General features: G+C 31.6%; 2 protein-coding genes and 1 long non-coding RNA gene across 3 annotated transcripts; 2 read left to right on the top strand and 1 right to left on the bottom strand.

Moving 5' to 3' along the window:
* Positions 1-1295: 1295 nt before the first annotated feature.
* Positions 1296-2921, top strand: LOC131179139 (rust resistance kinase Lr10-like). Its single transcript, XM_058145099.1, has one exon. The coding sequence runs from the start codon at positions 1665-1667 to the stop codon at positions 2748-2750; it is 1086 nt and encodes a 361-aa protein (XP_058001082.1). The 5' UTR covers positions 1296-1664; the 3' UTR covers positions 2751-2921.
* Positions 2922-5755: 2834 nt separating this feature from the next.
* On the bottom strand, positions 5756-6948 carry LOC131177860 (uncharacterized). The gene is made up of 2 exons (XR_009147125.1): positions 6422-6948; positions 5756-6248 (listed from the first exon to the last, which is right to left on the bottom strand). It is a non-coding gene; the product is annotated as an uncharacterized LOC131177860 (long non-coding RNA).
* Positions 6949-8305: 1357 nt separating this feature from the next.
* On the top strand, positions 8306-10152 carry LOC131179138 (rust resistance kinase Lr10-like). The gene is made up of 3 exons (XM_058145097.1): positions 8306-8424; positions 8530-8559; positions 8865-10152. The coding sequence occupies exons 1-3, from the start codon at positions 8415-8417 to the stop codon at positions 9992-9994; spliced, it is 1170 nt and encodes a 389-aa protein (XP_058001080.1). The 5' UTR covers positions 8306-8414; the 3' UTR covers positions 9995-10152.
* The last annotated feature ends 14088 nt before the right edge of the window (positions 10153-24240 follow it).

Raw genomic sequence — 24240 nt, 5'->3', positions numbered from 1 at the left:
CGTGCATTCAGCCTTTATAAATTTGTTATAGGTTTCTTGGGCACTGATAAAAATTAATTAAGACTTAAAATACAATAAGTAATTATAAAAGATTCCGATAATGTTAATTGTTTCCAAAGAGCAATAAAAATATAAAAGATCAAGAAATTATGAGTTGCATATATTATTTCAAATTATTAAATTATTGTTATTATAAATTATGCACCACTAAGTGTTATGCTTAGCGCGTTGGTTTTCCATCGCGTAGAAGATCGGAGATCACCAAGATAGCACCACCAGTAGTACACTGACAGAACTCTGATCAGATCTGCCATTGTCCAGAGTCACCTCACCGGTCTTTTGTATTTTGGTAGGGCCCATGTATAGACTAGTATTTTGGTTCATTATGTTTAGGCATAATGTAATTACTAGTTTATGATGTATTTCATTTTGGACTTGAAATGAAAACTTATAATTTATTATCTATGAATTTCCATATGAATGCAATAGATGACACTTCATTTTGAAATCTCATAAATAGTTGTGAATGATATGATACAAGAGAATATGATATGGAAATATGTGAGATGACTATGAATATATTAACAGGTGATAGTGGAACCCGCTAGATGCTAATAAAATAGAGAAGGATCTGTTCGGGTCTCCACAGAAATAAGATATAAAAAAAAAAAAAAAAATTCTACGCTTAAATTACCTGATTTAAAGGACATTAAAATTTACAATAGACATGACAAGACAAGATAGGTTGCTCCGGCACCGAATGTGGCACTTCTTGCTCGGCTATACAATAGACGGGTAAGGGGCGTCACAAGTACATCATCAAATGTGAAAAATGTTATTCTCGGAGTTGCATTCTGGACAGCAGAAACAGTGTTCGATGCATGTACAAGAACGCGTGGTGTAAGTAATGCTTTCAACCATTTTTCGTTCGATTCATAAATCACACAATAGGAAGAAATGGCTGACTTTCTAGTTTATTATTATTGTTATTGTTATTATTATGAGATAAATACATAATGTATATAATACAGGCAAAATATATATTATTGATAGTTAAGATCTGCATGAAGGATCTAATCTATGCGATGTATGTTTATTTTATTTTTGTTTTGTTCTTTTTCATATGACCTCATCACAAAAATAAGCTAAATATTTTTTTTTAATACTGACTTTTTTTTTTCTTTGGTAAAGCAGTTGTAAACATCTACATGATAGGAGGTAGGATCACTCTTTTTTTACATAATAGGTTCACTTTTTTCGCAGCGATTTTGGCAGCCATCTCTATTTATGGCGGTAAGAATTCCTTTCATTTTAATGAATGTAGGGACATAAAGTCTAATTATATGTAGAGACAACATAAAAACATGACACATTATGTATAGCAACTTAGACTTTATTGGCTATGTCTTTAAATATGGACCAAACCTATGATATTGCAGGATTTTGAAATTCATTTCAGAATTTTTGAATTTAATTCAAAATACTGCAATTTCATTGATTTAGTCTACTGAATTTGGTTTAACCAAGGAATAAAATTTGTGCGATCACAAGTAACATCAAAAAACTAATGATAATTTTATACCCCTCTTGAATCAAAATTTCATCCAGGAAAGCTTCTTTTTTTGCTTCTTGCTGCAAAATGCCTATGTGGGACTCCATGTGTGATGGCATTTATCATTTATAAATGGCGAAGGAGACATTTATCAGGATACAATACCATTGAAGAATTCCTTCAGAGTCACAATAACCTCATGCCAATAAGATATTCTTATTCAGACATTAAAAAGATAACAGGAGGTTTCAAGGAAAAGTTGGGAGAAGGAGGCTTTGGTTCTGTGTATAAAGGAAAGCTTCGTAGTGGTCAATTTGCTGCAGTAAAGATATTAAATAAACCCAAAGATGATGGACAAGATTTTATCAATGAAGTCGCTACAATTGGGAAGATTCACCATGTTAATGTGGTACAATTGATTGGTTTTTGTGCTGAGAGATCAAAGCAAGCTCTTATATATGAATTCATGTCTAAAGGATCTCTTAATAATTATATTGATTGTCATAAAGGATCCGTTTCCTTAAGTTGGGAAAAACTATATAAGATATCACTTGGAGTTGCTCATGGCATTGAATATCTACATCTAGGTTGTGACATGCAAATCCTTCATTTTGACATCAAACCTCACAATATTCTTCTTGATGAAAATTTCACTCCAAAGATCTCTGATTTTGGCCTTGCTAAATTTTATCCAACTAAGGGAAGCATTGCATCTCTTACAGCTAAAAGGGGAACATTAGGATATATGGCACCAGAGATATTCTACAAAAACATTGGACGTGTCTCACACAAGGCAGATGTGTATAGTTTTGGACAGTTGGTGTTAGAAGTTGCAGATAGAGGGAAGAAAGTAAATGGATTTGCTGAAAGTTTAAGTGAAGTTTATAGTCCATTTCGGGTTTATGACCAACTCTCTAGTGGAAATTTACCAATAGAAGAGACAGCGGAAGAGGAAAATATAAAAGCTCGGAAAATGATTATAACAGGATTATGGTGCGTACAGTTTCAGCCTTCCGATCGTCCAGCAATGAACAAAGTTGTAGAGATGCTTGAAGGAGATATTGAAAGCCTACAAATGCCTCCTAGGCCTGTTCTATTTCCTGCAGATTCAGTGACTACAGAATCGAATAGCCTGGCTGAAAATCCAAGTCAAGGGAACTCAGGAAATATTCTGCTCAGTGTGGTGGGGGAAGGCTAACATACCACACATTAAAATAGCAGTCTTCCATTTCAAATGATGGAACAATAATCTTCTTCCTCTTGTATCCTTTAAAATTGCTCTAAACACTAGAGTTAATTGATGAATTGATGATAGTTTGTAATAATTCTATGTTTAAATTGCAAGTGATCGCTACTTATATTTGCATCATATTTTAGGTTCTTCTAAACTTTATGATGTTTAGAGCATTTGCAGATGTTTCACCATTTATTGGTTTTGTTGTCCTTATTTGAGTATATGAACAACAGAGTTTGACAAGGAAAAACCTTATTTGAGTTAAGCATCTTTAGAATATGTTTCAATAATAGTAATAAAACAATATGTTTACACCACAATTTAATTTTAATATTTTTGGACCCTAATTAATTAATGGGTCTAAAATATTAAATTAAATTGCCTATTTAATATGGTTTGACCTATAGCTCAGGCTGACAAAAGATCAACGCCATTGAGTATTAATTATTTAGAACTAGAACAATTAAATTATTACTTATACAAATGGTTGGTTGTTTATTGGGTAGTTACAGATATTTGGTATCTCCAATATATCTACAAAAGATAATAGGTATCAGATAACGGGTCATATTTGGATAAAATGGTGGCATCAAAAGTGGAATAGTAGATGGGCGGTTACAGAATGTTACAAGTGGTTGCAACAAATAGAGAGAAAGGTACAAGTAATGGACCACTTTCTTCTGGATAAAATCACGTGAATTTTGTCAGAGAAGCTTGGTGCAACAAGTAAAATAAGGTGCAGAAATTGATACAATAGGTAATTTCCTAATGTAAAAGACTTAGCCACCAAGTAAGTTTGTTACAGCAAACTAGGCCACCAAGTAAGTTTGTTACAGCAAACTAGGCCACCAAGCCACTTTGCCTATAAATAGATGTGATGAACTTCATTTCAAGGACCAAAAAACGCACAACCAACACAACTCTCAGCAACAGACAATCACAATGACTTAGTTTTAATTTTCTATAGTTCAGCGATCGTTTGCTTTTTTAGTCCAACATCAGTTTCAATTCCAGCTTTTAATTTTTATTTCAAGCAACTATTTTTTTAGTTCTTCTGCAAATATTTCAATTCTTGTAATCAATATTTAGGTTAACTAAATTATTTAAAAAGATTCTAAACTCAAAGAAAATGCTTGATGAATGGAGGAGGAGTATTTTAGTACCTATTTTTAAAAATAAGGGAGACATACAGAGTTGCTCAAACTATAGGGGAATTAAACTCATAAGCCACACGATGAAGTTGTGGGAGAGAGTTGTGAAGCATCGACTAAGTCATGATACTTCTATCTCTCCTAATCAATTTGGCTTCACGCCCGGTCATTCAACTATGGAAGATATCTTTCTCATTAGAAGCTTGATAGAGAAATATAGAGATGTGAAGAAAGATCTACACATGGTTTTTATCGATTTGGAGAAGGCTTATGATAGTGTTCTAAGAGATGTCCTATGGAGAGTGTTAGAACAAAAGAGGGTATCTATTAGGTACATACAAGTATTGAAAGATATGTATGAATGAGCAACTACTATTGTGTGCACAGTGGGAGTGGACACAAGAGATTTTTCTATCTCAGTTGGATTACACCAAGGATCAGCTATAAGCTCTTACCTTTCTACATTAGTTTTAAATGAATTAACGAAACACATACAAGAGAGTATCCCTTGGTATATGATGTTTGTAGATGATATAGTTCTAATAGATGAGACGCGAGGAGTTAATAGAAAGCTAGAACTTTGGAGAAATACTCTAGAGTCAAAGGGCTTTAAGTTAAGTAGAACGAAGACAGAATACATGTATTACAAGTTCAGTGAAGGCCGAGCTAGTGATAGGGAAGGAGTTAGTTTGGATGGAGTGGTACTGTGCCAAAGTAATCACTTTAAATATCTCGGCTCAGTTCTTCAAGTAGATCGGGGATGTGAGGAGGATGTTAGTCATAGGATTAAAATCAGATAGTTGAAGTGGAGACGTGCCATGGGAGTTTTATGTGATCGCAAGATTCCCAATAAGTTGAAAAGAAAATTTTATCGTACAGCCATACGACCGGCCATGTTATATAGTAGTGAGTGTTGGGCACTGAATGAGTCATATGTGTCTAAGATAAAAGTTACAAAGATGAGAATGTTAAGGTGGATGAGTGGCCATACTAGACTAGATAAAGTTCGTAATGAGAGTATTAGAGAAAAAGTAGGAGTGGTGCCAATTGAGGATAAGTTGAGAGAAGGGAGATTGATGTGGTTTGGTCATGTGAAGCATAGATATACAGAGGGTCCAGTTAGACATGTACAGCATATTAGGTTAGAGGATAGAAAAAAAAGAAGGGGTAGACCTAAACTGATTTGGAGGAGAGTAGTATAATATGACCTAGAAGCATTACACATTTCTGAGGATTTAACCCAAAATTGTTTAGAGTGGAGAAAGAGAATCCATAAAGCCAACCCCAAATTTTTAGGATAAAGGCTTAGTTGAGTTGAGTTGAGTTGAGTTGAGTTGAGTATTCTAATTTCCGCAAATAAACTCTTTAATTTTTCAGCATGCTAGTTTACAATTTTTAGTAAATATTTACATTTTCAAGCAAATCAGTCTTTCAATTTCTCAAAGCTCTCATTTACACTTATTCCACATATTAATATTTTTCTCAACAAGTAATTTATTTTTTCAATCGAGCATAATTTTTACCTTTTTTGCACTTATTTACTTTTCGAAGCAATCAATTATGAACAACCTTTACTTTTCAAAGTAGAGATCTTGACAAAGCGCATCTTAGTGGAATCAAGGAACCCAAATGAAAATTCAATCTTTTATTTCCTACCAATCATTCCAATTAGAAGTCAGACTAGTGCAAGTACATTTACAAATGGGATTATATGCATCTCTGGCACACCTGCAATCTTATACGCATCCATAGCACATCTGCAATCTAACATACACGTGCAAAAAATACCATATCTACTTTTGATACGCTCAAATTGAGTAAAGTAATTTAAAGCAAAAACACAATCTGATTAATGTTTTCTCAATTCCTCCAATCTCTACATTGCATGGTTTAAATTCACATAATAGAGGTCCCTCTCGCCGTTGTCATGGGCTCCACACTCTGATCCTTAGCACCAACCTTAGCCAATCCAAAATATGAGATTTTGGGATTGAAGTCGTAATCAAACAAGATGTCATGCGGTTTATGCGGTTTAAGTCCTCTCCATTTCCTTTGGAGTTGTTGAGGACTTTAGCAGCTACCATAATTTCATCAGATAGCTTTCCTCTGAACACAGTTCCATAAGCTCCTTAGCCCAATTCGTCTTTGAATTGGTTAGTCTTCCTCTTAATATCATCATAAGAATATCTAGTAGGCTTGAAAGATTTGTAGTCATCCAAAAATTTTTCAATCTTGGACTAATATTGTCTTTCTATTTTGTTGAACATATATCTGCGGTAGTGTACAAGAAGGATTGAACCCAGGATTACACCTGTGAATATATAAAACATTCCCAGTCAAAAAAGCCATACTCTAGATAACTATGTAAAGAGCTTATTAAAAATGAACCATGTATAAAAGTGGAGATAAGAGTAGAGAGGTAACCTTCAAGAAATTTTATGTAATTCATTTATCTGAAGCAAAAACAGATTAATACATAATTACCTTGTTGTGGCTTGAGCATGCCGTAGCATTGAGTTTCAGATCTAGTGTTGTTGCTCTCCAATCTGCAGCACTTGCCTTTTACTTCACAACTCTTACACTTGGGATTGTCCCAACTCAAACGATGTTCCCAGGGAATAGAGAGAATGATATGGAACTGGAGAAATATCATGTATCTTATTGCAAGACAACGTTCAGGTCCAAGTCACCAATAGAACTCTCTGAATAAACGGCATAGACCTGATATTGTGGACTACTAAAGCAGTGGATTGGCTTATAGCCTCCCGTTGAAGAGCAATTGAATAATGTGTTTTCGTAGGCATAATGCCCCTTAAGATGGAAGGGAGAAACAGATAGATCGAAGCTCAAAAGACTTCTCCGAAGGCAACCTTCTGGATCATTAGTATAAATAACTTGGAGTGATTGCCTGCCTTTGATTCAGAAGGGAAATTGGACGGCTGGTCCGTGTCTCACACATGCTGATGTGTTGCAATCATTAACACATAATCCATGATCTTCAAGGAACATAATGAAACACAAGAAGCAAATCAAAGGCATATTCATCTCGCCATTGCTATCTGCAATCTTATTTGTATAGCTTTGGCTTCTTAGCTAGTCAACTGAGCAAATTAAGAATATTTTTCTTTTATTTAATAATACTATTAAAAAATATTTGGATTATAAAATCAAATATTTTTAATTATAAAACGAATTTAAAAAATAATTTTAATTTGACATCGAGTGTATCGCAAATTTTTTTGCGTTAGGTTATATTAATTTTCTTTATAAAAAATTAGTTAAAAAATAAATTTATTCATTTAATTTTTAGATCACATTTAAGTTGATAAATCAAAACAAATTTTCTTTAAATCGAATCATAAAAATTGTTAAATTCATCATAATTTTATGAATCATTTATATATTTAATTCACTTTAGATTGATTGCGATTTTAATCACATTATGAATCTGATATATTTTAGTTAAATTGATGGATTGAATTTATTAATTATCATCTCTGCTTGGTATGTAACATTATATCTATTACACCAATATATATTTGGACATAAAATTGAACATTTATAATTTTTTTTTTATGACCTATTTGAAAGATAAGAGAATGAGTTGTTTGTGGATTCATGAGACTCCCTGAAGTTTTAATAAACATGAAATGTTTGTGCAATTTTAATTGCAAATGTTAAAACCAGTAGTTGAGATCAAGGATGGCAACGGGTCAGGCATTTACGGGCACCTGATCGGACCAAATTCTAATAGAACGGCTTTAAATAGTATATAACCAATTTTGAGGTGGATTCTGGTTTGAGAAATAATGTCCATGATCAAGTTTGGGTTTGATTGGGGTTTTGCATACTGGATACCTATTACCCAGACACATTTATATAAATAATTAATTAAATATAAAATATATATTTTTTATAATAATATTTATAAATTTTTGTATACTTTAAATGAAAGGAATTTAAATATTTTATAAAATTATTAAAATTTTAAAATATAAATTACTAATAAAAAAATTATGTAGATTATTAATTAAAATATATACAATTAAACGAATTTGGGAGCTTTTGGGTATTAATAAAAGGGTAGGTTTAATTATTGATAAAATTAAATCGATTTGAATTTGGGTAAGAAAATTTTAGGGGGTGCCTTACCCATTATCATTCCTAGTTAAGATTTTATTATGTCATGTACAACCATTAATTATATCTTGTTTTTGAAATTTTTTTTTCTCAGAAAATAAGGGATAGTGCTTTCATTAAATGGAGACAGAATACAATTATAAAATATAAAATTTCATGTTACTATAATTTTGCATAAGAAAATTTAAAATAAACTAATTACACAAAATATAATACCCAAAATATCCTACAATTTGTTTCTGCCAATGACATCCTACAATATATATATATATACTGGTGAATATATTTTTTAATACTGACTTTTTTTTTCTTAGGTGAAGCAGTTGGAATCATCTACATGATAGGAGGTAGGATCACTCTTTATTTATATAATATATGTGATCATATTTAATTAATTATTACTTCCTTTAACATTAATAACATCAGCAATTCCTTGTTCATTAATTTCGCAGGGTATTTGGCAGGCATCTCTATTTATGGCGGTAAGAATTCGTTTCATTTAATGAATTTAGGGACATAAAGTCTAATTATATGTAGAGACAACATAAAAACACGACACATTAACTTAGACTTTATTGGCTCTGTCTTTAAATATGTACCAAACCTATGATATTGCAGGATTTTGAAATTCATTTCAGAATTTTTGAATTTAATTCAAAATACTGCAATTTCATTGATTTAGTCTACTGAATTTGGTTTAACCAAGGAATAAAATTTGTGCGATCACAAGTAACATCAAAAAACTAATGATAATTTTATACCCCTCTTGAATCAAAATTTCATCCAGGAATGCTTCTTGCTGCAAGATGCTTATGTGGGACTCCATGTGTGATGGCATTTATCATTTATAAATGGCGAAGGAGACATTTATCAGGATACAATACCATTGAAGAATTCCTTCAGAGTCACAATAACCTCATGCCAATAAGATATTCTTATTCAGACATTAAAAAGATAACAGGAGGTTTCAAGGAAAAGTTGGGAGAAGGAGGCTTTGGTTCTGTGTATAAAGGAAAGCTTCGTAGTGGTCAATTTGCTGCAGTAAAGATATTAAATAAACCCAAAGATGATGGACAAGATTTTATCAATGAAGTCGCTACAATTGGGAAGATTCACCATGTTAATGTGGTACAATTGATTGGTTTTTGTGCTGAGAGATCAAAGCAAGCTCTTATATATGAATTCATGTCTAAAGGATCTCTTAATAATTATATTGATTGTCATAAAGGATCCGTTTCCTTAAGTTGGGAAAAACTATATAAGATATCACTTGGAGTTGCTCATGGCATTGAATATCTACATCTAGGTTGTGACATGCAAATCCTTCATTTTGACATCAAGCCTCACAATATTCTTCTTGATGAAAATTTCACTCCAAAGATCTCTGATTTTGGCCTTGCTAAATTTTATCCAACTAAGGGAAGCATTGCATCTCTTACAGCTAAAAGGGGAACATTAGGATATATGGCACCAGAGATATTCTACAAAAACATTGGACGTGTCTCAAATAAAGCAGATGTGTATAGCTTTGGACAGTTGGTGTTAGAAATTGCAGATAGAGGGAAGAAAGTAAATGGATTTGCTGAAAGTTTAAGTGAAGTTTATAGTCCATTTCGGGTTTATGACCAACTCTCTAGTGGAAATTTACCAATAGAAGACACAGCGGAAGAGGAAAATATAAAAGCTCGGAAAATGATTATAACAGGACTATGGTGCGTACAGTTTCAACCTTCTGATCGTCCAGCAATGAACAAAGTTGTAGAGATGCTTGAAGGAGATATTGAAAGCCTACAAATGCCTCCTAGGCCTGTTCTATTTCCTGCAGATTCAGTGACTACAGAATCGAATAGCCTGGCTGAAAATCCAAGTCAAGGGAACTTAGGAAATATTCTGCTCAGTGTGGTGGGGGAAGGCTAACATACCACACATTAAAAGAGCAGTCTTCCATTTCAAATGATGGAACAATAATCTTCTTCCTCTTGTATCCTTTAAAATTGCTCTAAACACTAGAGTTAATTGATGAATTGATGATAGTTTGTAATAATTCTATGTTTAAATTGCAAGTGATCGCTACACATGGCTCTAGTCTATGGGAAGAAATCATTTAGTCGTCAAAGTAAATGCAAAACAGTACAAATCAAAGTAAATGCAAAACGGTACAAGCCATGTGAAGGAAATTATTAGGTGGAGATAAAAGCAAAAAAACAAGAAATCATTATTATTTCGTTGAAAGTACCTTTTGAATGGTCTCTATCTAATCTTTTACTCTTTATGGTCGACATTAATTAATCATTGTATTTACGTGAATGTGCACGTAATTAAGTTTTCATTTTTATTTTATTCAACTAATTATAATTCTTCTTTATCAAATTACCGACTTAATTATATTAAATTCTTTTCACCCTATTTGAAAATTCTCAAGATTGAAATATTAAATGCACAACAGTAAAAAGTCGTGTGAATGAAATTATAATTTAGATATAAAGCAAAACAATCAGAAAAGTATTTTTTTTCAATAGTGTGGGAGGGGAGTTGGTCACCTTTTACTTTTCTTAAGGACCCTTTACCCTTTATTAGTTTGTCTTTGGGTGTGCTCACTATCTAACTTGCCACGATGCTACAGAGCACCATCAATTGCTATTTGCGCATTGTATAGTGGCAAACGGGTAATTCTTTGTACCACGTTACACTTATTTTACACTTAAATTTTATGAAAAAAAAAAAATTGTCACTTCAATTTTTAATACGTCCAATAATGAACTTTAATATGTATGGCAATCTGAAGACAAAGATCTTAAAGATATATTAATTTCATTCTTACGAGAGTTAAGATGCACCATACGATATTTAAAATGTGTTATGCGATACTTTAAAAATTCAAGATGTCACAAGAGTGTTTTTAATAAAGTTTAAAGTGAATTTATATATTCAGTTATTTTTTTTAAAGAAAATTTAAATTAAATTTTTTAAATTAATTTAAATTTAAATATATTTAGAGATTGAAAAAGACGTCAAATTCTTCAAATATTTGGAACTTAATTTCAAAGAAAATCTAAATTGAATTAGTTTTAAATTATAAATTAATTTAAATTATTTTAGCTCAAATATATTAATGGGTTTCATTTCTGAATTGATCAATTACTAATTAGATCACATTTTAGAAAAGCTAATTTTTATGGTTTAATATTTTATGGACTTGGCAGTTAGCAATGACACTAATTTTTTTCTTTAATTTTTGTATTATTTTTAATATTAGCTATTGGATTGTAAGCTTGACTTATCCAATGTAGTCTAATATGAGAAGGTGTCATATTAATTATTAATTTATTTTGATTGTACGTTTATTTTAGTCTTATTTAAATTTAATATTTTATTTTGATTGTAATTTGGTGAGCATCAGCGAGACACATTTTAGCGATACTAAATAAGCTATTTCAATTTTTTATAATAGAGTTGGCAGTTGACAACGATACTATTATTATACTATTTTTTTTAACTATAATATTTTTTTTTATATAAGTAACAAGTAATGAATTATTATGTTGTATTATCGTCTTGGAAAAAACTGAAAATGGTTTTATAGGATCAAATTTTTCAGGACTTCAACAACGTATCCTCATCATAAAAAAATAGAACTCACAGGCTAACATGTCGACAGCAGTGGTGGTAATGTGTTTGATAACTTCCTGCAAGTAATGAGAAAGAACATATATTTAAGGAAAATCCCTAATTGCACTAAGGTGTATAAACTATTATGCACCCAACTAATTAGAAATCAAGAAATTGTATTTTGTAGTGGAACTCATCATGCTTTGTAGTAGTGTTTACAATTATTTTAATGATATGTTAGTTATTTATTGGATGAGTGTAGACACCCTAAATGAAATTTAAAGCATCAAAGTGGACCAGCTTGGAAGTGATGGGTGATGACTGATGTCGAGCGTATAAGACTTTTCTACATTCAGTTTATTCATCTAATTAATTTATAGAAGAAACCCCTCAAGGGTAATTAAGAAAAATTTTTACTTGGGGAGGCAATATCCCTTGTTGGCCCCTTCTCTCTACCAATGTGTTTTGTTATTGTTAAAATCACTATTTAATTCTTATATTTTAATAAAATTAACTATTTAGTTCTTTATTTTAAAAAATATATTATTTCATCCCTTTATTATTTTAATCCGTAAACTATTTAGTCCTTACTATTATTTTAAAGCAAATTTTTTTCCTAATTCAACTATTCAGCCTCTATAATTTGAATAATATAGCTATCTTCATAATTTTAAATCTATCAAGTTCTTATAATTTATATAATATAACTATATATTTTCTCTCCTTTACCTAATTTGGTTAACATAAAAGTTACTTTAAAATAATAGAAAGGACTAAATAGTTCACAAACTAAAATATAGGAAATTAAATAATATATGTTTCAAAATGAAAGGATTAAATAGTTAATTTTATTAGAATACAAAAGTTAAATAATAATTTTGCCTTTACTATTTATAGCCGGCATTAATCTATTGTATTTACATGTGTAAGTAATTAATTTTTCATTTTTCTTTTATTGAACTAATTATAATTTTTTTTATCAAATTACTGACTTAATTAAATTCTTTTCATCCTATTTGGAAATTCTCAAGATTGAAATATTAGATTCATTGGGATTTATTTTCATTAGAGTTATTATCGCTATCTACATTAATTAATTGGGATTGAAATATGAGATAATCAGAAATTTCAATTCCAAACTTAATGTGGAAAGCAAATGAGGCTCTTAGAGTGTGGGTTTCAACCAAAGAAAAACTGAATGCAATGTCTTCTACGGTGCTCATTCCAGTTTGTTTCTCTTTTCTACGCAAATAGTCCCAATCCTACACTATCCTACCATGTATAAATGAGACCAATCATATAAAAGTATATATATCTTTGAATTTCATTTATAAATTCATATCTACCAAGAAAATGATAAAAAAATCATACATATCTAGCTCAAAGAAAATAGTTGCAAGTTAAAATTAAATTGTTTCATTCAGAAATTTCAGTTTCCAAATTTAATGTGGAAGGCAAGTAGGCAACGAAAGAAAAAGAAATTGACTGAAAACACCATGCTTGCCTTCTGGGAAGGAACGTGTATGTCTATTTAGTCAACAAAATAAATGCAAAATAGTAAGAAATTTCAATTCCAAACTTAATGTGGAAGGCATCTGTGGCTGCAGGGTTCAACCATAGGAATTAATTATTTAACCAAAACTTTTCCCTTTAGTTTCTACTCTTCCTTCTACGAAAACTTGATGCAATTTCTTCCATGCTGCTCGTTCCAGCTTTATTGCTTCTTCTTTGATACGCAAGCAAATAGTACCAATCCTATCCTTCCCTACCATATTGTAATTCTTAGTGACAATCTAGACCATAAGATTATTATATCTTTAAAATTGTATAAATCAGACCGACCATCGATGAATTTAGGGGTTCAATTAAAATATGTGGTTTCTATAAACAAAAATAAATGAAAGTTGACAAGGGAATATTTTCAAAATGAAATTGAGTTACTATGCTGTCAATTCAAAAATATAATGAATATTTTTGAATTTAAAATATATTAATGGCTTAAAATTAAAAAAAAAAGTTCAATTTAACTCAAATCTATTTTTTTACATAATCATAAAAAGTAAATTCAATTAAAATTTTAGATTAAATAAAATAAATGACATGATTCTAAATTATGAAAAAAAAAACTTTTTTATAATTTGAGTATGATGAAATTTAACAATAGCAATGAGATTATCAGAAGAAAACCACTAAAATTTTAAATAGATAAAAAAAAAATTAGAGAATTATGCTAGACTTTCCTTTAATGATGACCAATTCTTTTAGTTTTCCTTTTTTTTTTTTAATCATCTTTTAGTTATATAGTTCTTTTAAAACAATCAACCCAATTTTTTTCTTATGAATCGGTGGTTGGTCAAATTGGCAATGATAGTAATATTATTTTACAATTTCACATTATGCGTAATAGAACTTTCTCTTTATAGATTGTAATGAGTAATAGTTCTTTTCTCTTAAGTTATACCCTTTCTCTTTATAATATATTAAAGTCAAATCATTTCTCTTCTAGTATCTTTATTTATAGTATTAATACCTTAGATCATAATCTCAATAAAAATCGTAAAAACGCTAAAATAAGAGTCCTAATTTATTTAAAAAATAATTATGTATTTAATTAAAAAATATTTTTCTATTTAAATTTAAAAAATATTACAATAAAATTTTGTATTATATCCTAATAATATATGGGTTATAAGTAATGAATTATTAGGTTGAATTACCATCTTGGAAAAACTGAAAATGATTTTATATGATCAAAGTTTTCAAGACTTCAACAACACATCCTCATGAATAAAAATATCAACAGCATTGGTGGTAAAGAGCTGACTTCTTGCGAGAGATTAGAGAGACTGCAAATTTGAAGTATCAAAGTGGACCAGTTTTTAAGTGATGACTGACGGATGACTGATGTTAAGCGGAGAAGACTTTTCTACTTTCAGTTCATATTTATTAAAATTATGATAATTTTATGGTAGGTACTTTTTTAACTTTAACTAAAATTATGGTAGTTTTCACATAAGGTGCAACCAGAATTTTTAATATTAATCTTTTTTGGTTATTGAATATTTTTATTTTAAATTATTAATTAATTATACTTATTATTTTTTTTTATTGTGTAAGCACCAGTAATACAATAGGCAGAGCCCAAAAACATCGTTAATGAAGAATAAACACAGAGACTCTTTCTCTTCCTCTCTCTACTTGACTTCCAAATTTAATGATTGGAGAAAGGCTCATCTTTGTTTTGCTGCTTATCTCCCAAACGATTTGCAATACTACGGAAACAAATCACTATTACTATTAGGTCTTTCACTATTAGATTAAACTCATTAATTCATTTAATGTTAGTTATTAGTAAACCAAAATCAATCAGCTTAATTACTAAAACACAAAATCTTTTGAGGGCGTTTGGTTATATAATTGCAAATTTAGAGTATTTGGTTATTATAATTATAAGTTTGGCTGATAAAATTTAAATTTTTCTAAAGATAAATCACCTCTTTTATTTATAGAAAAATTTATAAGGAAAATAATAATTTCTATTTTCATATAAATTTTACTTTATAATTTCATCCACTTTATTTTCCTTGGCTTTTCTGTCCTACAAAACAAATCCTTAATGTTTTGAGCTTTTGAGGAAAAGTTGGATGTTCGACTATTTTGCTTGGATTGGAATTGAGCTTTTCCTTTTTTCCCCTCTTTGTTTTGAATGAATTGGAACAGAGCCTTTGGAAAGGATACATAAATGAAATAATCTAGAAGGAGAGGTTAATCTACGTTTGCTATAATGGTGTTATTGTTATTCTCTTTTTTTTTTTTTTTTTTTTGTTGACCCCGTATAGCTCAAAATGAGCATTGATTTTGATGATAACAAAACTCAAATAGAATCTATCTAACTCAATTTTAAGTGATGTGTAGATTCTTTCTCTTATTCATGAAGAATCTTTGAGGTTGCATCAAAGGAAGAAGAGCACTAAAAAGGCATCTCAAGATGAATTAAAGTTGAGAAAGAACAAGATTATAAAAGCTAAGACTCGAAGTAAAGGTATGAAAGTCATAGAGTTAGGAATTGAGTCTTAGGACTTGTGTAAAAAGAATAGATGAAAGTTTTAGCCAAATGGAGTTCAAAATTAATTTTTCTTTTAATTATTTTATAAAATTTTCTCTCATCATGACCTTGGATATTGCTATTAGAATATATACTTTTTTTTTAGGTTAAATTAGATTTTCAAATATTACAATTTGAAACAGACATCTGGTAAATTAGTTTGCTAACTTATTTACTAAAATATTAGTTTGCTAATGTGTTTGCTAACTAGTTTACTACTGTCGCCAAAATTTCATTAGTTTGCTAAATGATCAGAGTTGCTCAACTTCACACAAAAAGACAAAATAACGGTTATTTTGCCTAGAACAGAGTGTATAACATTCCAAAAAGGTTTTAAACATTTAAAATGATTTGGGACTATAAACACCCTTCTTTACTTCATTTTACACTTGATGAAAGCTTACAATTGCACTTCAATCTTGATTTTTCATTTATTGCTTTCATTCAAGAGCTTTAAAGTGTTTGAGCTACCATTAGCAAATCAACTCATCTCTTCTTTATAGTTTAATTTGTATTGAGTGAGAGCGAGTGTTAAAACATTAAATTGCATTTAAGAGAGATTGTACAAGCACCTATTGAAGCTTGAGAGTGTGAGTGCTTGAGATAACACTTGTCAAGGGTTCAAGCTACCTTGGTAAAAGCTTGGTGTTGAAAAAGTTATAAAGGGCTTTTGGTCTCTTGCCTTTAAAAGAGCAAATAGTAGAGAGAAGACTCAAAGAGGGTTCTTTGAGAGAGTGGATGTAGGCTAATTAAGCTGAACCACTATAAAAATCATTGTGTTTGATTTCTCTAACCTCAATCTCTTTACTTTTGTGTAATTTAATTTCTATGCATGATATTGAATGTTGATTGAATAGATTAAATTGATATACTTGAAGATATATTGAGTAGGTTGAGAAATTAGTTGAATATTTTGTGATACATGTTATGTTAAAATTGCTATAAATATTGATTGAAGCTTGAATTGCAATTTAGGGACACATTATTGAAACACATATCACTTTCATTATATATAAAGGAGCACCTAGTTGAACAAAGCCATAATTTTTCATTAGGCTACAAGCAAGGGCCAAAAAATTGTTAAAGTCCAATTCACCCCCCCTCTTGGACTATTTTGGGATAACAAATTGGTATCAGAGCTTGTCTCTCTTACTTAAGGTGTCACAACCTTGGAGTGATCCCCAATGGCTGGTTCATCTAGCAACACTACCGGTATACCCGCACCACTAGCTGAAGGCTACTCAATTACTAGACCACCACTCTTCAATGGCACTAATTACTCATTTTGGAAAGTGAGAATGAGAAATTTCATACAATTTATAGATATTAGTGCATGGAGAATTATTAAAAATGGTCCACATGTTCCTCAAAAGAATGGTCAAGGAAATACTAAAGTTCCTAAAAATGAAGATGAATTTGATGACAATGATTGAAAGAAAATTTCTATAAATGCTAAAGCTATTAATATTTTGCATTGCTCACTTGACCTAAATCAATACAATCGTGTTTCAGGATGTTAATCTGCTAAGGAAATTTGGGATAAGCTTGAGGTCACTTATGAAGGAACGGATGTTGTCAAGGAATCCAAAGCAAACCTCCTTATCCGAGATTATGAGCTATTCAAAATGAAGCCAGGAGAATCAATTGCGGATGTGAGTACAAGGTTTACTGATCTTGTAAATCTTCTCAAAGCACTTGGTAAAAGATTTGAGGAAGCCGAACTTGTGAAGAAAATTCTTAGATCACTTCCAAAATCTTGGGAAGCAAAGACTACAGTTATCCAAGATACCAAGGATTTTAAAACTTTCACCTATGATGAACTCATTGGATCTCTCATTGCACATGAGATGGTATACAAGAAAGATGAAGTTGAAAATGAGCAAAAGAAGAAGAAAAGCATTGCTCTCAAGTCAAATCAGGATGAAGATAAGAAGAAAGGAGTTGTACTTAAAGTTGACTCAAGTGATAACTCAAGTGCTTCAAGTGATGATGATGATGAAATGGCCATGCTTGCAAGGAAATTCAAAAGAGCTTTCAAGAAGGGAGGAAGTAAATACAAGAAATTCATGAAAAAGTATACTCCCAAGGATAAACGTTTCAAGGATTCAAAAGAAGAAGTTGTATGTTATGAGTGTCACAAACTAGGACATATCAACATATCAAGCCCAAATGTCCATTGCTCAAAAAGAAGAAAGGAAAAGAAGACAGGAGCAAGAAAGCTATGAAAGTAGTATGGAGCAATAGTGAAGAATCTTCAAATGATGAATCAAGTGACAAGGAGACTGCTCACCTCTGTATGATGGCATTCGAAGAGAAAGTCGAAAGTTCACAAAAGGAAGAAGAAAGTGATAATGAGGTAAACTCTTCTGAATCTCCTAATATAGAGGAACTTAAACTTGCATTTGCTAAAGTATATGATGAGTATAGAAACTATAAGAGAAAGTGCACTAAAATGAATTTAGAAATTAAATCTTTGAGATCACAAAATATTACCATGTCCAATGTGTATAAAGAAAATGAATTTTACAAAGGACAAATTGCCTTGTTGAAAGAGCTAGATTTAGAGTTGAAAATCTCAAGAGAAACTTTTGAAAAACTCATTGAGAAAAATAAAGTTCTTGAAGCTAAAATAGAATCTTTGACAAATGATTTGGCAAAATTTACAAAAGGAAAAGAAACTCTAGATGTACTTCTTAGAAACTAAAGAATTTCAAATGAAAAATATGGAATTGGTTTTGATGGTTTCATGAACTATGGTAAATACAAGGATCATTTCATTAAAGCATCTACATCCTCCTTGCCTAATGTCACATGTTATTATTGCAATAAAAGAGGTCATATGATTAGTTCTTGTGCACTTAGGAAGGGTCTTCTTAAGGTAAAGAAGGTATGGGTGCCAAAGGGAACCTTACCTAAGGTCACTAACCCCCAAGGACCCAAAGTTGCTTGGGTACTTAAAGCTAAACGATTAAATTTCAAGTTTGTTTCAAAGGGATGAAGGAAAGTGAAAAATGGTATATAGATAGTGGTTGTTCAAAGCACATGACAGGTGAAAAGGACAAGTTTTTAAAAATCACAATGGTAGATGGAGGACATGTGAAATGAATAATAATGTTTACTTGCTTGACATGTGAAATGAATAATAAGTTTTAAAAATCACAATGGTAGACGGAGGACAAGTTTTTAATAATGTTTACTTGCTTGACTTGAATAACTTTGAAACTAATCATGGTACATGTCTAGTATCTTTTGATAATTCTAATTATTTATGGCATAGAAGATTAGGACATGCAAGCATGCATACACTCTCAAAATTGTCTAAGAAAGAACTTGTTAAAGGTCTTCCTAAGATTAATTATGAAAATGAATTTCAATGTAGGGCATGTGCACTAGGAAAGCATACTAGAGCATCTTTTAAATCTAAAAATATTATTTCTACCACTAGGCCATTAGAATTGCTTCATCTCAATTTGTTTGGACCCGTGTCTCCTGCTAGTCTTGGTGGAAAGACATATGCCTTAGTTATTGTTGATGACCATTCAAGATATACATGGACATTCTTCCTTGCTCACAAAGATGAAACTTTTGAGAAATTCACCTCTTTTAGTAAAATGGTTCAAAATGAAAAGGTTTTTGCATCACATCTATAAGGAGTGATCATGGAACTGAATTTGAAAATCATTTATTTGAGAAATATTGTGATAAACATGGAATTAATCATAATTTTTCAGCTCCTAGAACACCACAACAAAATGGGGTTGTAGAAAGGAAAAATAGGACTTTGCAAGAAATGACTAGAACCATGTTGAATGAAAATAATTTACCAAAGTATTTTTGGGCTAAAGCTATTAATACTTCTTGCTATGTGTTGAATAGAATTTTGATTAGACCAATTTTGAAAAAGACCCCCTATGAGCTTTAGAAAGGAAGAAAACCAAATATTTCATATTTCAGAGCATTTGGATGTAAGTGTTATATCTTAAATAACAAGAAGGATAACTTAAAGAAATTTGATGCTAAATCCAATGAAGGAATATTTCTTGGGTATTCAACAAAGAATAAAGCATATAGGGTGTTTAATAGAAGAACGTTAGTTATTGAGGAAACTATTCATGCTTTGTTTGATGAGGCTAACCCTTCTATTAGAAGGAAAGATGTTTTTGATTATAATAATGAGCAGGTGTTTGGAAAAGATAATGTGAAATCAAGTCAAGAAATGGAGCAAATTGATGACAAAGATGATGAAACTCAAGGAGATACCACAATAGATGTCCATAATGCCAACAATGATCAAATCAATGAAGAAATGCCAAATTTGGAAGAATTACAAGTGAATGAACCCCAACATGAAGATTTACCTAAAGAATGGAGATTCCATAGAAATCATCCCCAAGAAGACATCATTGATGATCCATCTCAAAGGATGATGACCAGAGCATAATTGAGAAAATATTTTGGTAATGTTGTCTTTGTTTCACAAATTGAACCTAAATGTTTTGAAGAAGCTCAAAATGATGAAAGTTGAATTCTTGCCATGCAAGAAGAACTCAATCAATTTGAGAGAAACAAAGTTTGGAATTTGGTGCCTAAACTGAAAAATCACTCAATTATTGGTACTAAATGGGATTTTAGAAACAAAATGGATGAAAAAGGCAATGTTGTTAGAAACAAAGCTATACTAGTGGCTCAAGGCTACAACTAAGAGGAAGGGATTGATTTTGATGAAACCTTTGCTCCGGTTGCTAGAATTGAAGCTATTAGAATGTTGTGTGCATTTGCATGTTACAAGGATTTTATGCTTTATCAAATGGATGTCAAGAGTGCATTTTTAAATGGTTATATTGATGAGGAAGTGTATGTTGCACAACCTCCGGGCTTTAAAAATCATGAGCATCCAAATCATGTTTATAAACTTACTAAAGCTTTATATGGTTTAAAACAAGCTCCTAGAGCATGGTATGAAAGGCTTAGTAAATTCCTTTTACAAAATGATTTCCAAAGATGCAAAGTGGACACAACACTTTTTGTTAAGAAGCATCATAATGATATGCTCATTGTGCAAATATATGTTGATGATATAATTTTTGGTGCTACTAAAGAATCTCTTTGCAGGAAATTTTCTAAGATTATGTAGAATGAATTTGAGATGAGCATAATGGGGGAGCTCACATTCTTCCTTGGACTTCAAATTAGGCAAATGAAAGATGGCATCTTCATAAATCAATCAAAGTACATCAAGGATATGCTGAAGAAATTTAAAATGGATGATTTGAAAAGCATGGGCACCCCTATGAGTTCAACAATTAAAATGGATAATGATGAAAAAGATAAAGAAGTAGATACAAAACTTTATAGAGGTATGATTGGCTCTCTTTTGTATCTTACTGTATCTAGACCAGACATACATTTTAGTGTTTGCCTGTGTGCAAGATTTCAATCATGTCCAAAAGAATCCCATCTAAGTGCAGTTAAAAGAATCTTCAAATACCTCATTGGCACACACTTAATTGGTTTATGGTATCCAAAATGTGAATCATTTAATCTTGTTGGTTATAGTGATTTAGATTTTGCTGGAAGTAGATTGGATAGAAAAAGTACTTCAAGTACTTGTCAATTTCTTGGTCTTGCACTAGTTTCTTAGCACAGTAAGAAACAAACTTCAGTGGCTCTGTCTACAGCTGAGGTCGAATATATAGCTGCTGGTAGTTGTGTTGCTCAAATTTTATGGATGAAACAACAATTGGAAGATTTTGGTTTAAAATATAATCTTGTTCCAATTAGGTGTGACAACACAAGTGCCATAAACTTGATCAAAAATCCAGTCCAACATTCAAGAACAAAACATATTGAGATTATACATCATTTTATTAGAGATCATGTTCAAAATGGAGATATCAAAATTGAATTTGTTGCCTCTGAAAATCAACTAGCAGACATTTTTACAAAACCACTCAATGAGGAAACCTTTTGCAAAATTAGAAGGGAAATTGGTATGAGTGAACCACTTGCTTGACATTCAATTCATATAGATTTAATATATCTGCATATTATCCAATGTGTGAGTAATTTGTTGTGATATAAATTTGCTGAGAAAACTCTAAATAACATTAGCTGACCTATTTTTATACTCGTGAAATTAGTTTACTAAGTTGTGTGCTAATGTTGCGTGCCTAAAATTAGTTTACTATATCATGTACTGTTCAAATCCCAAACCAAAAAGTGATTGTTCTTTGAATTTTCTGTGCGCCAATAAATGCTCTTACCCATTCGCATTTTCTTTTATGTGTCATATATATATATATATATATATATATACATTTGAAATAAAAATAAAATTCAAATAAGGTACACTAGAAGAGGGAAAGCACGGGACTCAAGAAATCTTATCCACTGCTATACGAAACCGTCACTTATCACCACTCTATTTTTTTTTTGCCATACCCGACTTTCTCTCTCCTCTGCATTGGTTTATGTTATTACTATTACCAATTTTCTTGTCATTAACACTGACCCATATTCATCAGAGCGCCTATCTCACTCTCTAATCCCTCACTCATTTTCATTGCGTCGGAACCCACCTTTCCCGATACGTCACTATTTCAAATTTGCCATTCATGGCTCGCACCAAGAGAAAAACTCCAGTAGCAACCTCACCATCCTCGTCGTCATTTAAAGAACTCCTTGTTACCGCATTAAAGAAGAAATTGAAGGAAAAGAAGAAAACACCAGAAACTGAATCGACCAGTGTATCCTCCGATCCATCTAAGGAAGTTGAACCTGCTGTGATGGCACCAGAAAAGAAAAAGGGGAGGAAAATAAGCGGGATTGATATTCAACGCAAAAAGGGTGCTGCAAAATCTTCGGGCTCTGTTGTTGACAAAGCGCTTCTCGATTGTAGTTCATTAAATGGGATAATTTTGATCAGGTAAATTTTCAATTCAAGGAACTCTTTTAATTTCAAGAATGGATGAATGTTTGTGAATGCACTGATGTTTACTACCCTAGACTAGTCCAAGAATTTTATAGAACTTTAAAAATATTTGATGAAGAAGAGAGAATTGAGGTCTCTTTAAATAACAGAGCATATGACATTTCTGTTGAGTTGATTGCTAAAGCCTTAAAATTGCCGAATGATGGAAATAAAATCTCTACTCATAGAGAAGTTGCTAGAGTTCCAAGCTTTAACTTGGCTGAATTTGAAAATGAAGTTTTTCCTGCCAACACTGCCACTAGTGAAAAGTCCACTAGCACAAAAGCTTTTCAGCACATTAAGATTATTCACATTATGGTGAGTTATATTTTTTGTCCTAAATCTGGCAGCTATGGATATTTCAGTTACTTGGATATGTGCATCATGTGGCATATTGTTAACAGAGTTAGAATGAATTTGGCATATCTGATTTTCAAAAATATGTGCAAAGCTTATGGGATTGGTAAATTACCCTATGCACACCTCTTAACTGCCTTGTTTAGAGAATTGGAGATAAATGTCTCTAAGGAGAGTTCTAGGGCAGATTTAACTGTGCTTAGAGAAATTCATTCTGATACTGATGGAAGAAAGAAATGTTTTGAAAAAGGTGGATCTTCTAAAGCTAAAGTTGATTCAGATTCTCAAAGTGAGATTTTGAGTGAGCTTCAAGGGTTAAGAACATTCATTAATGAGAAATTCAATACAACAAATCAGTCTATTGAACTTTTGAGAAAATTTGTGGATGTTGTTGATTACAAAGTAAGTCATTTGCTTACTCAAAATGAGGAGTTAAAGAAACAGATTGCAGATCTTAAGCAGGGACAGGAAATTGGTTTCACAACCAAAGTTGAGACTAATGTACCTGCAGGTGACCCTTCTACTCATGATGATTCTGTCTTTGATCATGGTAATGTTGAGTGTGGAGGTACTGGGCTTGGTGAGTCTACTGCTACTGTAGAACATGAGAGTGAACAGGTTGTAGAACCTGCAGTTAAACTTGTTGTTTAGCATGTTAGTGAATAGGTTGTGGAACCTGTAGTTGAGCCAACTGTAGAACCTGCAGTTGAGTCTCCACAGAAGAAGGGAGACTCTCTAAAGGATCAGTAGGAGAGTGCTCCACCTAAACCTTCTGTAGCTGAAGCATCTCAGGCCAAGAAGAGCAGGAAAAGAGTTAAGTCTACGGTGTCCAATCCATACCAGACTCTGGCTGCTGCCCTTCAAACTCCATTTGATGAGGGTGAGCCACAGAAGCATTAGCCTTTGGCTGACTAAGTTTCTCAACCACCTGTTACTAAACCTTCCCGGAAGAAAATGGTGCCTTCCAAAGCTATTAGAAGGAGCAAAAGACTTAATGATTAGAAACTGATTTGCTTTTTTAGTTTACTAATATGTTTACTACTGTTGTTGGATGGTTTTTCAGTTTGCTACTGTTTAACTTACTGATTTTCAGTTTGTGCTTACTTGATTCTTTTTGGATTA

Source organism: Hevea brasiliensis, chromosome 1, assembly GCF_030052815.1.
Source record: "Hevea brasiliensis isolate MT/VB/25A 57/8 chromosome 1, ASM3005281v1, whole genome shotgun sequence".
Lineage (NCBI taxonomy): Eukaryota > Viridiplantae > Streptophyta > Magnoliopsida > Malpighiales > Euphorbiaceae > Hevea > Hevea brasiliensis.
This window is presented reverse-complemented; position numbering and strand designations above follow the sequence as displayed.

Excerpts from the sequence above, each read along its gene's own strand:
- LOC131179139 (XM_058145099.1), top strand. The coding sequence starts at position 1,665 with ATGGCATTTATCATTTATAAATGGCGAAGGAGACATTTATCAGGATAC.
- LOC131179138 (XM_058145097.1), top strand. Across the intron at positions 8,560-8,864 it reads AGGCATCTCTATTTATGGCG|GAATGCTTCTTGCTGCAAGA; the intron begins GTAAGAATTCGT and ends AATTTCATCCAG.